At 39.8% G+C, this 19,336-nt stretch overlaps 1 protein-coding gene across 14 annotated transcripts in view; it reads left to right on the top strand.

The window, feature by feature from the left end:
* CCDC171 (coiled-coil domain containing 171) overlaps positions 1-19,336 on the top strand; it is a 177,926-nt gene that overhangs the window by 102,534 nt on the left and 56,056 nt on the right. For 13 of the 14 annotated variants that reach the window (XR_005261634.2, XR_005261635.2, XR_005261633.2 and 10 more), the window contains 2 exons: positions 10,252-10,397; positions 13,095-13,149. Coding sequence is in view for 7 of the 14 variants with exons in the window: in XM_072030879.1 (XP_071886980.1) it covers positions 10,252-10,397; positions 13,095-13,149 (201 nt within the window). In the remaining 7 variants the exon portion in view is untranslated. Of the gene's footprint in view, positions 1-10,251; positions 10,398-13,094; positions 13,150-16,910; positions 18,119-19,336 lie in introns of those variants that run through there. The other variant, XM_038170425.2, reaches the window with a different exon arrangement.

Raw genomic sequence — 19,336 nt, forward strand, 5'->3', positions numbered from 1 at the left:
GTTTCAATGCTTGTGGCCATTGAAACATAAACATATAAACATAGTTCTCATTTTTGTTCTTGAAACTGATGTTATTTTCCTAAAGTAATAACTACATGATAATGTTTGCTTTTAGGGTGAAAAAACATATACAGTTATTTCTAAAGGTGTCTTCTTATCTGATAAAGAATAATAAGATATACTAATAAAGAAAATAAGACATTCATGAAGAGCAGTGCGTTATACTAATAACAATAGTGAATGTTAGTTTTACTTGAATATAAAAAGCAAAATAAATCATTGGAAGAAAGCCACTTAAAAAAATTTAGTTTAAGTCAGTAATGCATGCCTTCTGAATGCTGATAACTGGTAACTGATCAGCTGAATGCTGATAGCTTCTGAACTGATAACTGAACATAACCAAATTAGACTAGTTTAAACTTTCTCTTAAAGGCCAGCATATTGATCCAATGCTGCTCACTAATAATTGGACCTTCTCTTGGCTAGAAACTTTTGTAGGCTTCCAACTTTTTTTCTGCCTGTTATCCTGAGCAGCTATTTACCCCGAACTCTTGGGAAGCTTTTGCAAGATACTACTACTTCTTCTCTTACCTCTTTGTAGCATTAAAAGCGTCTCTACTCCAAGCTGAAGAGTCCATGCTCTCTCAGCATTTCCACATAGGAGAGAAACTCCAGTCCTTTCTTGGTCATTGTGGCCCTTCACTGGCTCCCTCCAGTAGCTGCATCTCTGTTGCACCAGGGAGTTCAGAGCTCCAGATGTGGCCTCATCAGTGCTGAGAAGAGGGGAAAGATCACCTCCTTCAATATGATGCTGCATGCATCCTTCTGTGTCACAGGGACATGGTTCTGATGCATATTCAGCTTGGTGTCCACCAGGACCCCCAGGCACTTCTCGGCCAAGCTGCTTTCCAGCTGGGGGCCCCCCAGCATACTTTAGTGGCTGGGGTTGTTCCTCACGAGGAACAGAAATTTGCACTTCTCCTCGTTCAGCTACATCTTTCTGTCAGTCTGACTATTTCTCCAGCATGTTGAGGTCCCTCGGGATAGCAGTGAACCTCTGGCATATCAGCTACTCCTCCCAGTCTTTTGTCATCAACACACTTGCTGAAGGTGCACTCTGCCCTATCATCCAGATCATTAATGAAGATGTTAAATGTGACCAGACTCGATAATGATTGCTGGGGTACACTGTTAATTCCTGGCTGTTCATTCCAGTGATCACCACCCGCTGAGCCCAGCAATTCAGTTTTTGACCTGCCTCACTGTTTGCTTGTCCAGCCCAGACATTGTCAGTTTCTACATTGATTGTCACTGCTAATCTTTAAAAAAAAAAAAACACAAACACAAGACAAAACAAAAAGCAAGCAAGAACACACACACACACACACACACAATATCCTAGATGAAAAAAGAAAGAAAATAAAACAAAAAACACCACAGAAAAAGTATACCTATGTAGAGCTTGATAAAGCAGTCAGTTTTCCAATCAGATCTGTAGTTTCTGTACATTGTGACAGAAGGGTATGCGCAGTAGCTGTTATTCCTTGGCAAGAGGATTCTTTTACTCCCTCTTAGTTTCATTTAGTGAACAGCCATTTAAACAAGCATTTTGGACTCCATAAGAGTCATAATTCATATGTAGTCATGATGCACATTGTTAAATGTTTTATACACCAAGTTCAAAAGCAAACTGTGTGAAAGAAAGTATTTAAATGTTCAGTTTTGCTCTTTCATTTTCAAACACTCTTCTGCCTTCCTAACCAGTGAGGGTGTGTTTGCATTTTTTTTTTTTTGGATGTGCTTTTATCAGCCTATTATTTCTCACTCACCAACTGAAAAGTCAAGTTTTAACTTCATCATTTAGGCAGATTGGATGATGTAATATAGAAAAGAGAGCTAAAAAAAGACAGTTGTCATGTATGCTTTGTATGACCTATGTTTTACAAAAAATGAGACAATGGAGAAGTACTTGTATATTTTAGCTGGTGGATTAATGGATTCTGTCTGAACTTTCTATTCTTTTTCTGTGGACAGTTATTTGGTATTTACCTAAAACACCTTTACAAGGGGTATTCAATGTACAGTTCTTTAAAAATAGTATTTTGTATCTAGATTGAAAATGCACATACCAAATTTCATCCTGAAGACAAAATCTTTAATTTCACGGATCTGTTTATAACACAGATACTTCAGTATTTTGTAGTGCTGTGTTCTTGTTTCTGTGTAGTTTATATCGAATTTAGTAAGCAGTTTGATCTGGCTTTGCTGATCTTGGAAAACATGCTCTCAGTATAAATGTGTTGCACATGCTTTGCATGAATTTAAACTGTATGACTGTCATCATTCATCTAGAATGATTGTCCCTCTGTTCTGTTGAATAGAGTGGTAAAGAATGACCATGCTGAGCTTTTGTTTCTTTTTGTAACTGGTTTTAACGAAAAAACAAAAATTGTTAAAATTATTTTAGAAGTTTGAACTCATCCTTTGTACACCCAATTAGATTTTTCTTCAGTGCTATCAGTTACATGCTGTTCTCACCAACAAGTGTTTTTTCACTCTGTTTATGGAGAAAAAGAAGTCCAAATCTAAAATATGTCTAGAGGGAACTCTCTTTATGGATGCTGATGAAAACTCAACCAACTATGGGATTTTGGTGGACTGTAGAGGAAATGCAGTGAAGTCTGAAGGAGTACCTGAATGCCTAAACATCTGAATTATATGAATAACTGTCATTTTATGAAATGTCTATAAATTGGAGTTTGGCTTCTAAGTTGTTTCAGAATCACTTATGCTTGAAAGTGAAAGCTCAGCATCTTCACAAAACTATGTGCAGACATAGTAGGTTTTTAAAACCTCCATCCCTGTTATCACATTCAGCCTTAACTTTCTAACAATTGTAATTGTCCACAGGAAACATTTCAAGATAAATGCACTATCAGGTTTTGAAATTTTCTTATTTTTGTAAATAGTAAGACCTGGGGAGCAAAATAAGGGCTATATTGTGGATTAAGTGAAATATCTCAAGGCTGTGCTTTTCTGATAACTGAACCTGAAGTGACCTTTCTCAGACACAATTACAGAGCTGTATGTTTTTCCTTTAATTTCATCAGGGGTTTAATTAGTATACAAATAAAACTTCCCTTATCTTCCTTTCTACCTAATTGGCTTGTCTTCGCTTATATATGAAGTATGTGAAAATGGGCTGTAATTAGGGTGACCGTGTTAACCTTTTTTTCTCAAATGTACTGTTGCCTAAAGGCCTCAAGGCCTAAAAACAGTGCTTTGGATTATTGCTTTGCAATCACTATGGCTCTCCCATAGGTTTTCTCATGAGCAGAAGGGCTTTGGGTGCTGCCGGTTCCCACTGCTTAACGGGATCTTCATTCTTCTCCCCACTAAATGTTTATTGATTATCTCACTGCTCCACACTCAGCCTCCAACAACTTAATATCAGGTGACAGTCAGGAGAGTTCTCCAAGTAATTAGAGTGGAGCATTGAGGGAACAATTAGGAGCAGAGTTATTAAACTTGATTTATCCTATTCTCTCCTGAACACTTTCTTGGATATCAGAACATCACACTTTCACAATCTACCCTGGCTGAGAAATTAGTGGCTAACCTGCTGCTTATCATTGTTGCCTTGCTGCCTTGAGGCACACCCTCTTGGTTTCAGTCACTCAGCTGGAAATATTAGAGTCCATAAAGTTTATCAAGGGTTTTAATTAGATCAATCTGCAGAAAGAAAAGAAAAAAAAAGAGAGGCGTAGCAGGCATTACTGTAGAACATTCCATACTGTATTTGAGCAATTTTCAAGGCTTGACTTTAACCCAAAGTAGCAAGGATCTTCAAATGAATGCTGAAATTGTTTTTAGGGAGCTGTTTTGTTTACAGTTTGCATAGGTATTGCAATGTGATTGATTGGAAAAGTCTGAATCCTTTGGAGATTTCTCCAGAGAATGGTGAAAGTTGTCAAAATGATAAAACATTAAGATTTTTGATGTAACCATTTCTGTATTGCTTTGTTGTTAGCTACTATGGATTGCTGACCATACTTCTCCAAGAGTTGGGCTTCATGCTTTCATCCCTGTTATTGCTTAGGCCTGTTATTAATAGGCCTGTTATTAATAGGCGTGTGCTTGCAATTGATAAGCATTATCAATTAGAAGCTCAAACAAGCTTTTGACACTTACTGAGTCTCTTCACCATCTGTGGTCAATGATGAAAGCTGTATAGTGGAACAGCCTACTCTTTAGTCTTTGTAGGAGGATAGCTATCTAATAAAAGTTAAATAAATATGCATCCCTTTTTACCAGGGTGTTCATATTAGCCTGTGTTTCTCTGGTCACTTAGACCACTAGTATCTTGGAGCAAGACTCCAGCTGCTTACATCAAAATTAGGAGGATTAATCTTCTTCGTAGGCCAGAGCTCAGTCCTGTGATTGCATCTGTAAAACACTTTTTTCAAGTAGGTTGGGAAAATTACGGTATCCAGAGCGTTGCACCACAGGTGCTCAATACATTTTCTTTGTCAAAAGATGAGAATATGCATGGGAGGAACATCACTCTGCTTTCTTAGCTGTGTTTCCTCAATACCGACTTAGCCTAATATAAACAAACAGTAAGCACGATAAATGGAAGAAGGCAATGTTCTTTGTTCTTAAATGATAGACGGCTCCTTTTATCCCTGCCAATACATTTCTAGTAATTTGGACATAATTTTTCTGAAATTCCTATTATCCATAAATTAAGCTGTACAGACAAGATTTTGATAGTTGCTGGTGGCATCAGAGTAATTTCTGAAAGCAATGTTTCTGGTTTTGGGCATGTGGAATGAGGAAATCTGTGTTTTGATTTTATTTATCTTTCTTTTCCAGGTAAAAATATCATATTCAGTCTAAATTATTGATATACAGTAGATTTACAATTGATTTTTACAGTAGTGATTAACCTCAACCTGGATTTTGTAAATTGCCAAACAGAGAGTTCTGGTAGTAGTACTGTACTTTAAAGTATGCTGTTAAAATACCTGATTGCTTTTATTGTCTTGAGATTTTTTTATTTTTTATTTTTAAATAGGCAATCCATAGATTTCAGTTTGTTTCACAGGATTATACTGCTTGGTGCTGTACCTCTTTATTTTATAGAAATATTGTCTAACTTTTTTTGAAGTGCTTTTGACTCTTAGCTAGGTTTGGAGCTTTTTTGGATTGACTTGCCGAGGCAATCGGCTCCGGGACAGATGCGTTCTGTAGTGGAGTGGGGGATTGGGACAGGCGGGGTTTTTTTTCAGCATCGAGGCCACTCGAGGGAGCCGAGGGAGCCACCAGGGCCCAGGGTCCAGCCGCCCTCAAGAGGGAGGCTGACGAGGCATAGGTGGAGCTGGCAGCACCCCCTCCCCAGCCCTTCAAAAGCTGCCCCTAGGAAGTGTGGCGACCAGGATGGGCAAACAGGGTGTGGTGGTGCAGTTTGTGCAGGCAGGGTGAGCAGGGAGGGCTGCTCTTTTGCAGCAGTGTTTCCCTTCCGTGCTTGTAACCTGCTTGCGAGGAACCTGGCCATGGCATCAACCAGGCAGAAAACCATGGCCTCCGCATCTCTTGCAGCCTCTCCAGCCACAGTCACCAATGTGGCTACTCAGATGGAGGGCTCGGGGAAACTCACTGCCGTCCAGATCTTGGGCTGCAGGGTGTGTCCCGAGTCTTCTGGCAATATCTGACAGCAGCAGCGAGGGGTATGCCTGTGGGAGGTGTGCCCAGGTTGAAGAGCTGCTCAGCCTGGTGGCGGAGCTTCGGGAGGAGGTGAGCAGGCTCAGGAGCATCAGGAAGTCAGAGAGGGAAATTGACTGGTGGAGGTGTACTCTACCCTCTCTGAGACAGAGTCATGAGCCTGCCGCAGCACAAGTGTCTCTTGCTACGCAGAAGACAAAAGTTCCCTCATCCCACGAGGCAGCAGGAGGAGACCTAGGCCAAGGAGGGGAATGGAGGCAGGTTCCTGTTTGGGGTGGTAGGCGAGCCCTATCTGCCCACCTCGCTTTCCCATCTACCCTTACATAACAGGTATGAGGGTCTAGAACACAACAGTCAGAACAACAATGAAGATGAAAGCCCGTCCCAGTTGGAGATGGTGCCTAAGGCAAGGCAACCTACCCCCGCATTGCTACATCTTCTGTCAAAAGAGAAAGAAGGGTTACTGTCATGGGGGACTCCCTTCTGAAACGGACAGAAGGCCCAATATTCTGACCAGACCCAACCCACAGGGAAATCTGTTGCCCCCTGGAGCTCAGGTGAGAGAGACTTTGCTAAGAAAGTCAAGTGCCTGGTATGGCCCAACAACTACTGCCCACTACTGGTCTTTCAGGCAGGTAATGAAGAGGTAGAAATGAGAAGTCTGGGAGCGATCAAAATGAACTTTAGGGCTTTGGGGTAACTACTTAAAGGGTCAGGGGTACAGGTTGTGTTTGCCTCTGTCCTTCCAATAGGGGGGACCGATGCTGACAAGTGGGCTCACCACATTAACATGCGGCTTCGGGACTGGTGCAACCGGCAGAACTTTGATCGGGTTCTTTGATCACAGGGAAGGTCTAAGTGACACTGGGCCTGCTGGCACCAGATGGGATGCACCTCTCTCAGAGAGGGGTAAGGATTTTTGCTCAGGAGTTGGCAGAGCTGATAGATAGGGCTTTAAGCTAGAGTTGAAGGGAGAAGTGGATAAAACCAGGCATGCTGGTGATGAGCTAAGGGATGGTGTGCTAGAATCAGAGGGACTGTATGCCTGTGAGGTCCTTTGGTCAGCTCCACAAGGTGCTACGTGTAGGGAGACGCATTTGAAGTGCTTCTACACAAATGCACGCTGTATGAGGAATAAAATGGATGAGCTAGAAGTCTTGGCCCAGTCCCACAGCTACAACATCATTGGCATAAGCGAAACCTGGTGGGATGAGTCTTGTGGCTGGTGCGCTGCAATAGATGGTTACAGGCTCTTCAGGAGGAACAGGCAGGGTAGGCGAGGTGGCGATGTATGTGAAGCATGAGCCGGACTGCCTGGAACTTCAAGTTGGCAATGGCAAAGCTGAGAGCCTCTGGGTAAGGATTAAGGGATGAACAAATAAAGGGGATGTCATTGTGGGAGTCTATTACAGACCACCTGTCCAGGACGACAATGCCAATGAATTATTCTTTGCAGAACTAAGAGATGCCTCGAGATCAACTGCCCTTGTCCTTATGGGGGATTTCAGCTTGCCAGACATCAACTGGTGATGATGCCACATGGCTGACATGAGCAGGTCCAGGAGGCTCATAAAGCACCTCGATGAAAACTTCTTGGTGCAGGTACTAAGGGAGCCAATTAGGAAAGGTGCCCTGCTAGATCTGTTGCTGGAGAACTGAGAGGGTCTTGTGGGAGACATGGCAAGTGGCGGCCATCTCAGTCATAGTGACCATAAAGTGGTTGAGTTTAGAATTTATGGTGACAGAAGGAAAACTGCCACCAAAACTTCAGGCCTGGATATGGGAAAAGCAGACTTCAGGCTGCTCAGGGAACTAGTCAGCAAGGTCCCCTGAGAAACTGCTTTTGAAGGCATTGGCATCCATCAGTATTGGGAGACAATAAAAAAGTTTTTTTTAGATTTGTGAACAGAAAAAGGAGAACCCAAGAAAACATAGGTCTGTTACTTGATGGGGAAGGTCACCTCACAGAAAAGGACATAGGACAGAGACATTTAATGCCTTCTTTGCCTCCATATTCAACACTGATGATGGGCCTTTGGGACCTTGGGTGCCCTGAGCTGGAGGACCATGACGGTGGGAATGATAAACTCCCAACCGACCCTTCTTTTCAATAGCATTTACGGGCCTATCAGTCTCATGTCAGTGCCTCGTAAAATTATGGAGAAGATGATTCTTGAAGTTATTGCAGTACACCTGGGAGGCAATGCAGTCATTGGTCCCAGCCAACATGGGTTCATGAGGAGTAGGTCCTGCCTAACAAATTTGATCTCCTTTTACGATAACATCACCCATCTAGTCAACCAAGGGAAATGAGCTGACGTGATCTTTTTGGACTACAGCAAGCCTTTTGACACAGTTTCTCATTGGATCCTACTGGACAAAATGTCCAGCATACAACTTCATAAAAGCAGCATGTGATGGGTGAGCAATTGGCTGATGGGCAGGGCTCAAAGGGTTGTGGTAAATGGGGCCACATGAAGCTGGCAGATGGTCACTAGTGGGGTCCCTCAAGGCTCCATTTTAGAGCCAGTCCTCTTCAATGTGTTTATAAATGATTAGGATGTAGGACTAGAAGGTGTTTTGAACATACTTGCTGACGACAGCAACCTTGGAGAAGTTGTGGGCCCTGATGAGGGTGGAAAGGCCTTACTGGGCGATCACCAGCTGCATGAAGTTTAACAAAAGCATGTGCCGGATCCCGCATCTGGGACAGGGCAGCCCTGGGTATACGTACAGACTGGGCAATGAGATCACAGAATCACAGAACTGTAGGGATTGGAAGGGACCTTGAAAGATCCTGGAGAGCAGCCCCACAGAGAGGGATCTTGGGGTTGTGGTTGACAGCAAATTGAATATGAGCTAGCAGTGTGCCCTGGCAGCCAGGAGGGTCAACCGTATCTTGGTGTGCATCAAGCACAGCACTGCTAGTCGGTTGAAGGAAGTGATTGTCCCGCTCTACTCTGCACTGGTGTGGCCTCACCTCGAGTACTGTGTGCAGTTCTGGGCACCACAGTACAAGAAGGACATTAAACTGTTGGAGAGTGTCCAGAGGAGGGCAACAAAGGTGGTGAAGGGCCTAGAGGGGAAGACGCATGAGGAACAGCTGAGGGCACTGGGCCTGTTCAGCCTGAAAAAGAGGATGCTGAGGGGGGACCTCATCGCAGTCTACAGCTTCCTCACGAGGGGGAGTGGAGAGGCAGGTGACCTATTCTCTGTAAACACCAGTGATAGGACCTGCGGGAATGGTGTTAAGCTGAGGCAGGGGAAGTTTAGGCTGGACATCAGGAAGAGGTTCTTCACCAAGAGGGTGGTTGCACACTGGAACAGGCTCCCCAGGGACATTGCACCAAGCCTGTCTGAATTTAAGAAGCAATTGGACTGTGCACTTAGCCACATGGTCTAAACTTTTGTGTAGACCTGTGTGGAGCCAGGAGTTAGACTTGGGTCCTTTTGGGTCCCTTCCAACTCGTGATATGCTATGATTCTATGAGGATTAGTGACGTTTTCAGTGCCCTACAAATTTTTATCAGTCTTTTGTATCTACTGAGTAATATTATGCAAAATATTCTTAAAACTTAAGCAGAAACAGATTCCTAAATTTTGAATACATGGTGTAAGAACACAGGGTGCAAAGGCAGCTTTTCAGCCTTCTTTATCTTTTTATATTGCTTTAGAATCTATCAGGAAATTTGCATTTTTAAAAGAATGTTTAGAGCTGCCTATTGTATTTTTTTCAAAAAAAAATAATAATTAAATACTGTAAGTGAAATGTAACATTTAGCAAAATTAAATCACATTATTAATACTGCAGTCTCAAAAACTATTGATTTATCTCAGCTGAAAGAAGTAGTAACTAGCCAGGTTCTGTATTAATTAGTTTGGTGTGCTATTTGTCATCTGTTGGATTAATCTGAATTGATTTAAAGCACGTTGTGTTAATTCTAACCCAGGGAGCAAAATAAAAAATAAAAATATTTTGCATATTGGAAAACTCTTGTTAGCACATCGAAAGCACTGTAAAGTAGTGATTTAAGAAGTATTGCAGCAATGTTGTACTTTGTGCACTAACAGAGAACATTAGTATTTTTTTTTATCTTGAATTGTCTGATTCATGCATAATATTTAAATAAATACAGCTTTGTTTCTTTCCTTTCATTGTGAATGTTTTTTCTTAATGCTTCTTTTAAATTAAGGCTTGAGAATATTTTGTTCCCTTTAATGCTGTACTCTGGATTCTTTCCACTGTGTTATTTGTAAATATGGTACCTGTAGCATAGTATATGTACCTGTTCGATCAACACATCACTTTATTGTATAAAACATAATTGTACACAGGCAATGTATTAAAAATTGGGGTGTTGTGAGTTAGTAATGTTTCTGCTGGAGAATTTCTAAAACGGTAGTATGTAATGGTCCAAATCTACTTCACACAGTCAGTCTGTTTTCCGCTTTGTTTAATAGCCTATGGCATAAATTGAAGTTAATTATTTGGGCTGACAAGTAACTCTGCTTTCTGTCTGCTTGCAGAGACTCTTCGAGGCAAAGATGGAGCTGAGAAGAAAAGATCAATCTCTGCGTCAGCTCAATAGACTTCTTACCCAGCTGGAGCAGGAGAAGCGTCAACTGAAAGAGAGCGTCCATGATGCAGAGAGTGCCCTCTGCATGGCAGCAAAGTGAGCGCTGGGACCTTGGGGAGATCACTTAAAACAGACAAAAGATCAATTCTTACTTTCATGCACAGGGTTTTAGCCCTAGCTAATGTAATGCTTGAAAACAAAAGTGCATCTGTCTCCCTTTGAAATTCAATGATAGTCTTCTAAGAAGAAAACTGTTAGTTCAACATACTAGATGTATGTTTTCTGTAGTTAGCCCACAAAAGTACTCCAAATTCTGGGTCCTGAAATAGCACAGGCATTTTTGTTTGGCAATTATGTTACTGATTTGACAACATCTCTTTGGCAGAGCCCTTGCTGAGGTGATTGGCTCTGGGGCAGACGTGTTCTGCAGTGGAGCGGGGGATGGGGACAGGCAGGGCTTTTTTTCAGCATCAAGGCCACTTGACGGAACCGAGGGAGCCACTAGGGCTCGGCCCGGCAGCCTTCAAGAGGGAGGCTGACAAGCTGTAGGCAGAGCCAGCAGCACCTCCTCCCCGGCCGTTCAAAAGCTGCCCCTAGGGAGTGTGGCGGCCAGGATGGGCAAACAGGGCGTGGCACGTCAGAAGGGTGGAGCGGGGCAGTTTCACCTCATTTCAGGATTTTGGTATTCATTTGACTTTTACAAGATTATTTCTAACCTCCTAGAACCATAAAGACATATAAGAAGATAACATCTAAGCATTTAAAATTTCCATTATACCTGAGATATGTTTGACTTCTGAAAAACAAGAGCTTAGAAGCTTTAAGTGCTTTATGCACAAGTAAAATCATGATTATAATAGTTTTCAGTGAAATGTTTAACAACATAATGAAAATTAAAAATGTTATTTAGTGTGAATGTATTAAAGGAGGTGTGACCCGAAGAAGGATTTGTTCGTGAAGGGTTGCCCCTTTTCACCTGGCCTCAACCTATTTTGTGTACTTTATTAAAGAGCATTCCCTATGACACATATATTTATTAAGTTCAGTAAGTTTTTTTTGTTTGTTTGTTTGTTTTTAATAAAACCAATTTTAAAACTGTTTTATTGCTGTATATAGCAGTTGAAAAAGAAAAAAAAAATAGATTCACATAATCACAGAACTGTAGGGGTTGGAAGGGACTTCGAAAGATCATTGGGTCCAACACCCCTGGCAAAGCAGGTTCCTTAGAGCAGGCTGCCCAGGTAGGCATCCAGATCGGCCTTGAATATCTCCAGAGCAGGAGACTCCACAACCTCCCTGGGCGGCCTGTCCCAGTGCTCGGTCACCCTCACCATCAAGAAGTTCTTTCGCATGTTGGTGTGGAACTTCCTGTGCTCCATCTTGTGGCCATTACTCTTTGTCCTGTCCCTGCAAACCACTGAAAAGAGGTGGTCAAATCCCTCTGTCTCCATTTTGAAAACTTTTTTTCTAGGTGCTGTAAACAAATATGATCAGAACTTTATTTAAAGATGTTATTTAACTACTCCCAAAAAGCAAGATATGTCAACCACAGTCACAGGGCTTTTTGTTACCTGTGGATCACCTGTCAATCTAGGTCCAAAATTCCATCTAAAGATCTTTTATGATCAACACCTGAGAATATTCAAGGAAAAATCTGAATTCCATATCATTAACTAACTTAAAAATTAATGCTTTTGGACTGGCTCTCTAGAACTGATTTTACACAGACAAAAAGCAGTTGCTACATAAGTGAGGCAAACGGAGTAGGAAAAGCGTGTCCCTGGCAATCCAATTGAAAGAAGAACCTGAAGATCCTGAAAAGACAAAAATCTACATGACAGCTTTAGTAAGAGTGTGATAGCCAATCATATTTTTCTATCCACCTTTATTTTTTGGCTGTTAGAATAGTATGAATCAAGAAAATGAGGAAGTGGTGGTTCTTCTAGGCAGAACACCACCATGTTTTGTAATTCAGCTTTAGGAACTCTGAAAGCTAGAACAAAATGTTCACATAGCTGGCAAGGTAACAGACTGCCCTGGAATACTCAAGTATCACTTGCTTGGCATAAATTACATTTGATTTCCTGTTGTGTTTTGATGGTCACTGTGGCCCACTCCCCTTAATGTTGTGCAACTGTAATTATATTTCTGTAAATGGAAGATGAGACCAAAGTTATTTATAGCAGCATAACTGTTCAAAGCTGTCTGCCTTAATGAAGCCCTGGTCTACAAAAGGGCATGAGTAGTATTGCATTCTCTGAACTTCAGTTTCATAAAAATAGGATCCTTGACTGGACTTCTGTTTGAAAAGTCCATTGGAACACATAAGGGAATGTTCAGGTTTATAGAAGACAGTTTTCTCTGTGTACAAAGAAGACTTCATGAAAAACATAGTCTGTAAGTATTCTCCACTCCAGTATAAGAATGTAATCTCAATCCACTAGAGCCTAGAGTCCATTCAACGTGCCTTTTCTTACCCAGGATTACAGATTTCCTCTCCAGGAATACAGGGATTATTAATTGATATAAATACACCTTGATATATACACCTTTGGTGTATATATCTCATTGGTATAAATATACCTTGATCCTGAAATGCCCTTAAATATTAGATGTATCTATTGTAAGCAAACTTTTAAACTTTCATATGGAAATACGCTGCATATTGTCCATGAACTATTTTTGTAATGTTTGCACTGGAAATAAAAAAGGAGAAAGACAAACATAGTAGTAATTTGTACATCAGTAGAGCTTCAGTTTTATTAATTACTCTGTTTTTTGCTCTTACAATAGACATAAAGAATTGATCATTAGTCACATGAAATCTGTGGAAGCCACTCTTAATAAGGTAAGAATTTGAAATGTTCTGTCTGTATTTTATTTACAGTCACATAAAGCATTTAAAACTGCTTGTTCTCAGGGAAGCAGGAGGGTAGAAGTTGAAAAACAACTTTGTTTCAATGGCATATAAGTTTTCACCTTCAACTTTTCTTACCTTGAAAAAGTATTCAGTTTTAGCAAGATAAATTACAATTACATAGTATATGGACTTATTTTTAATATATAACTTATTATGTAGTTATTATCATTACGTAATTCACTTCCCTTCTTTCCATCACTGAGTACTATTTCTGTTTAACTAAGTGAAGAATATTGATCCTTCAAATAATTCAGAATTGCTGCTGATTTATCTCTACTGAGTCAGGTGGAGTTCATCAAATTCATGATGCTCATAAGACATTTGGTGCTGTGCATGCTACCTTAAACTTTGATACAAATAAGATGATAAAATAAGAAAAAGATGGTGCGTATTAACCAAAAACATTAGAAATAATTTCTTCTAAAACCTTTTTAAATTGAATTATAATCTAAAGTTTTCTCTTGGACTTATTTTACTCTGGTGTAGTATTCTTTGAAGGTTCAACAAAGCTGAATATGTAATTATTTGGTAGACAGAGCTGTTTCTAACTGTAGCTCTAGTGGCTGATTGTTTTATAACTGTTTTCAGTCCAGATCAACACAGAGAAAAAAAAAAAAAAAAAAGAGTTTTTATTACCTTGGAGTGTTCATTTCCCTTATCACATCTTGAATTCCCAGCAACATGGGAATCTATTCCTTATTTTAGTTTCTGTGTCCACCAAAACTGCTGTTAATTTAATTTTCAGATACCATTTTCTAGCTTTTCTTTCCTTTAATGTTCACAAAAAGTGACAGTACCTAAACTGCTTTTGTGTTTTAGCTGCAGCAAACCATGCTGAAAGGTAATTTTTTCCTTTTTGTCCCCATATTCTTTTAAGTTTGGAAAATCTATGTAATGCAGAAAGTGCTGTGTTTTTACACTGACATGTACATGTCGTGTTGTTGGCCTTGAGAATTTATTATTCTGGATATTATTTATTATTCTGGATTTTGAAAGCAGAGCTGCATATGCACAGGCATTGAAATGTTTGGGGTAAGGTTATAGGAAGTTCACATACTTAGTAATGTTTTTAGTGATGCAGTGAATGAGTAAAGAAACTGTCATTTTTCTTTGAGAATTTTAGTTACCACATATGCTTTTTTATTTCTTGATGCTTGTTAGAATTGCACACAGTTAGGCCGAAATAGCTCATTACTGAATAGCAGAGTAATTTATCCTTTCTGGTTTGTCAACCTAAAGAATGAAGAAAACATAAGAATTAGAAATGTCAGGATGAGCTTTGCAGCAGGAAATAAGAGAATTGATTGTAAATCATTTATAATTTGACATATTATTTCTTCTTGAAGAACAAAGGGAAAATATTGATCTTTGTTTGGGAAATATCTGAAATGTAGACCCCTGACATCATAATAGTATCTAATTATCTAACATTAATGAGCATGGCTTATGTGTAGACTATGAAGTTTACATTGTTGTTCTATGAGAACTTGATCAAGTAGATGAAATACTAGTAGAGGAACAACAAGCCTTTCTTTTTTCCCTATGGAAATTCTGTGAATTGAATTGTTTTCCAAAAAGGTATCAAAAGAAAAGGGATAAAGTTCTGAATCATCTGGAGCTGAAAAAGTATTTCTATTAGCTGCAAATATGTTTATGGGAGCTTGACACTAAACAATGTGGTATTTCTACATTGATGTATTCATGAGCAAATATCCACAAAATTCCACTGCATCACCTGCAGGATCTGTGTTATCAATGCATAATACTAAATTTTTGTCTGTAGAGCTCAGAGGGATTTTACAGACATCCTCAGAAATCTTACTTAGTCTAGAGGGTATACACCGATATCCATTAAGGCAACCTCATTCTTTCCTGTACTGTAGCCACTGCAAGAATTCCAGAATGCAGCAGTGTAGGTGCAGTTCATCTGCCTTTGGGTAAACTTGTGTGTAACTTACACCCAACAAAGCAGAAAGAATCGGGGCATAAGGGTTTCTGTGCAGGGTTTTAATACAGCTCTAGATGAGGAATCATTTACAATATTTACTGCCCCCCTGTGACTGAATGGAAAATCTGGTATCATACATTTGGCTTTGTCAACAAATTCTTGGGTTTGCTTGTGCCTGCTAAAGGCTCTGATGCTTATAATGATTGTTCTAAGACTGTTCCAGAGCTGCCTTCTGAAAAGACTTGTTTTGTTTTGTTTTGTTTTTTTAAATCATCATGATATTTGTGAAGCAGAGACATTAAAGAGTCTGAGCATTTTCTATCATAAGAGAGAGAGAGTAATTCTAGCAACTAGTTCCATATCCTTTTTAACCTGTAAGATATTCTTTAGAAGCTTAATTTTTGCCTTAACCCCAGTCTTGACATGGTAGCTATCTTCATCTGACACATGGAGCTGGATTATTTGCACAAGAATTCTCATGATACCATTAAAATCAGAGAAGCTTTTTTGTTTTATATCTAAGTATTGAAGAAAAATGTCAAAGTGGGAAGTGAATGCTTTTCCAAATTTACAAAACAAAACAAAAACAATAAACAAACAAAAACCACTGGGGCAAACAAGGGCCCTCAAGAGGATTTTGTTCTGGTAAAATTTTATTCTCATAATGTTAAAGATGACCAAAAGGTACTAGCTGATTTTTTGAAAATTTTGGTGTGGAAAACATGCCTTTTTTTTTTCACTAGAATCTCTTAAATTGCCTTAAACTGAAAAGCTGAGCAAAATAGAACACAGATTTAAACACTGGCTACTGAGAGAACTTGTGCCTGTAACTTGACAAATTCCCTTAAAAAAATAACACTAAGAAAGCAAAATGGCAAGCAGTGAATTTTTACTGGAAGAGTTCTTAGAAGAAATTTCATCTGCTTGAAGTTCAAACACAGATTTTCTCAAAGTTGTCATCAAGAGAAAAAAAAAAGTGTCTTGTTTTAATACCCAATTCCAGTCCTTTTTATGTGTGAAAAATAAATGATTTCTGGAAGCTTTCTTCTCAAAAAACAATGGTGAGAAGTGTTTTTTTGTTTGTTTGTTTGTTCGTTTGTTTGTTTTTTGGTGTAAGTATACAGACTGCTTTTTGATTATGTCATTATTAGCTTATTCTGTACTTCTTCCTATCAATATCATGTTTGCTTAAAACACAGTAAAGAACATTAGATCTGTTAATTTTATCCAATTAGATTCTTTAACATATGTAGTTAATGACTTGTTAGTCAAGTTAGTCCAATCAGTGGAAGAAATTGTTTAATGCTATCTCTGCTAAAATCTTCAGCCTTCCATGAGTACTGTGTCCCAGTTTGAGTGTCAGTGGTGGCTTACTCTTGGCTAGCAACCAGACACCCTCCCAGCCATGCAAGCTTTCTCTCCCCATGGGGTGAGAAAGCTTTCAGGTCAAGATAAAGGCAGAGAGATTGCTTACTGCTTACCATCACAGGCAGAAGGGTTGTCTTGGGGAAAATTAATCTATTAATTAAAACAGATTTGGGTAGTGGAAAAAAAAATGAAGACACACAAAAAATTAAAGGCACACCACACTCATCACCTTTCCTTTAAATTGTCAGGTTCAAGTTCATTTCACTCTCAGCTCTTCAACCCCTGCCCTGAGGCACAGGGGAGGTGGTGCTGGGAGCTGTGGTTAGTCCATATCAGTTCTGTGTCACTTCTTGCTCCTCACTCTTTTCCCTAGCTTCAGTGTGTGTTTCCTCTCCATGGGCTGCAGTCCTTCAGGAAAAGCATGGTTCATCACAGAATCTTCATGGACAGAGGTTCTCTCATCAAATATCTACCTGCTCTGGTGTGTCCTTCAATGGCTGCAGCAGGGACATCTGCTACAGTGTATTTCTCCAAGGACTACAGGTGGATGGAGCCTGCTTCACCATGGTGTTCTCCATAGGCTGCTGTGGAATCTGCCTTGGTGCCTGGAGCAGCTCCCCCCCCATCCTTCAGCGACTGTGGTGGTCGCACTGCTGTTTTGTACTTGTTTTCTTTACTTTCCCTATGCCTGTGTTCTTTGCTCTTTCTTGAGTACATCTCAGCAGAGGTGCTGCCATTTTGGCTGCTGGACTCAGCCATGCCTGGCTGTAGGGCCATTGGAGTGAGCTGGATGTGGCAGTGTCCAGAACTGGACAGCCACAAACTCTTTCACAGAGGTACCCTCCTGCAGCCCTCCCCACTGCTGCTAACACCTTGACAGCTACTCTTCATACAGTGCTGTAATTCCCTTTTCTTCAGGCTCCTTAAATCCCTCTTCTCTAAATTTCTGCCTGTGCAAAACACTGTCATGGGAAGTCATCCCAGTGAGTCAGCCTGTACAGAGCCAGGAAATTGTTTGTGTTTCCCCTTGTACTCTTTAACTAGTAAGGTCTTGACGAGCTTTATGGGCTGGCAAAGTTTTCGGTCTGCCCAAAACACCAGATGCTTAGGATTTGGCCTTTTTAGCAGGTTAATAAAATACCATGTCTTCTCAAGCTTAGACTGTTACCGCTATCCTATGTGAGGTTGATGAACTGTGATAATGAGTTGGTAAAAGAAAAAAACAAAAAAACCTCCCCAAAATATTTTTCCCAATACCTGCTGGCAGCCCACTTGCTCTGAAATTTTGGCAGAGTCCAGAGATCAAAGCACCTATCCAGTGTGTTCCTTTCCTTTTGGGACCTGGTTAGTAAATTCCTTTTCGTTCACTTCTGTAATGCACTTTGTTTCTGCTGATTGGAAGGTTTGTATGCCAGTTGGCAGAAGTGCTTCCACACAGTCATTGTGTTATGTTGCCTCACTGCTGCTTTCCTCCCACCCACCCTGGTGTCTTCTCTGAGATGTCTATAAAATGGCTGTACATGAGATTTGGGTCCCACAGTGCAATCAGTTAAAAAAAAAAAAAAAAAAAAAAAAAAAGAATACTATGCAGTCCATTCATCCATTCTGTTATCCTTGTAAAATACAAAGACAAAATCATCTTTCTTTATGCAAAAGTATGATGTATTAAAAAATAAAGGATAAGAGACAGTTGGAGATGAGGTGAAATGTTGAAACACTTGAGAATTAGTGACATGGTAGCATTAGATTGCCATTTTTGATGTGGTCCATAGCAATAAAATACATCTCCTCATGATGTTTGTTTTATAGCCTGTAAGAAATTAATTTATAGAAGTTTTAAGTCCATATACACATGAATACATCAGTGATAACACTGATAAACAGCATTAGTTGTTAGTTTCAGCAAGAAGACCACAAACTGATTGGGCCTTGAAAAAATGGAACAGTTATGGGGCTAAAGCTGGCTTCCACAATCAGGCTTAATAGATGTTGCCCAATACTTCTAGATCCCATTTAGATGCCTTTAGCTCCATTTATTTCTGAGTTAACTGGGATCTTTAAGTGTCTATGATTATTATTTAGGTATCTCTATAAAGATTTAAGAACTCTTTTTTTGAGATCTAAATTTGATTTTTTTTTTTTCCCTAGCCTAACTTTATTCCCAGAGCTGGTTCTTCTAATGTGTTTAGATACATTAACAGAGTGAAGCCTGCTTGTGTGTGTTTGTGCGTTCAGGGTCTGTTTATCACTGTGGATGTCAGTTGTCAACAAGGCATGTTGTATCACAAGCCTATTGAAACCATGGTATGTATTCATGCAATAAAATCACAAAGAAAACCCAACTAGAATATTAAAACTCTGAAGATTGCTCTAGGAAGTTTATAGTAGGAAACTAGCTGTTATTTTTCCCTGACAAGAAAAAAAAAAACAATAAAAAGATGAATTTTTCTTCTCCATCTCAAATTAGCACCTTTTCGTATAAATGTTTTATGAAGTACTTTTGTTCCCCCTCCCTAGTAATCTGACTTACTTGATCCTTGTTCCTAAAGCTCAGTTGTGCAGGACATACAGGTGTTAGCACAGCTGGCTTGCTGATGACAACTCTGTCCATATAGCTGTCTAGTGTGTCATCACTCATATTGTTCAGTGTCATTCTGACCTAGCCAAGCTAAAAATGGTACTCCAGCTCAAGAGGGATTTAAAATCCTTGACAAACTGAAGATAAGACATTGTCGAATGTCATATCTATGTGCCTAACTGTTTTCACTTTCAACATATCTAAATAACTAATTTCAAAGT

Source organism: Anas platyrhynchos, chromosome Z (assembly GCF_047663525.1).
Source record: "Anas platyrhynchos isolate ZD024472 breed Pekin duck chromosome Z, IASCAAS_PekinDuck_T2T, whole genome shotgun sequence".
Lineage (NCBI taxonomy): Eukaryota > Metazoa > Chordata > Aves > Anseriformes > Anatidae > Anas > Anas platyrhynchos.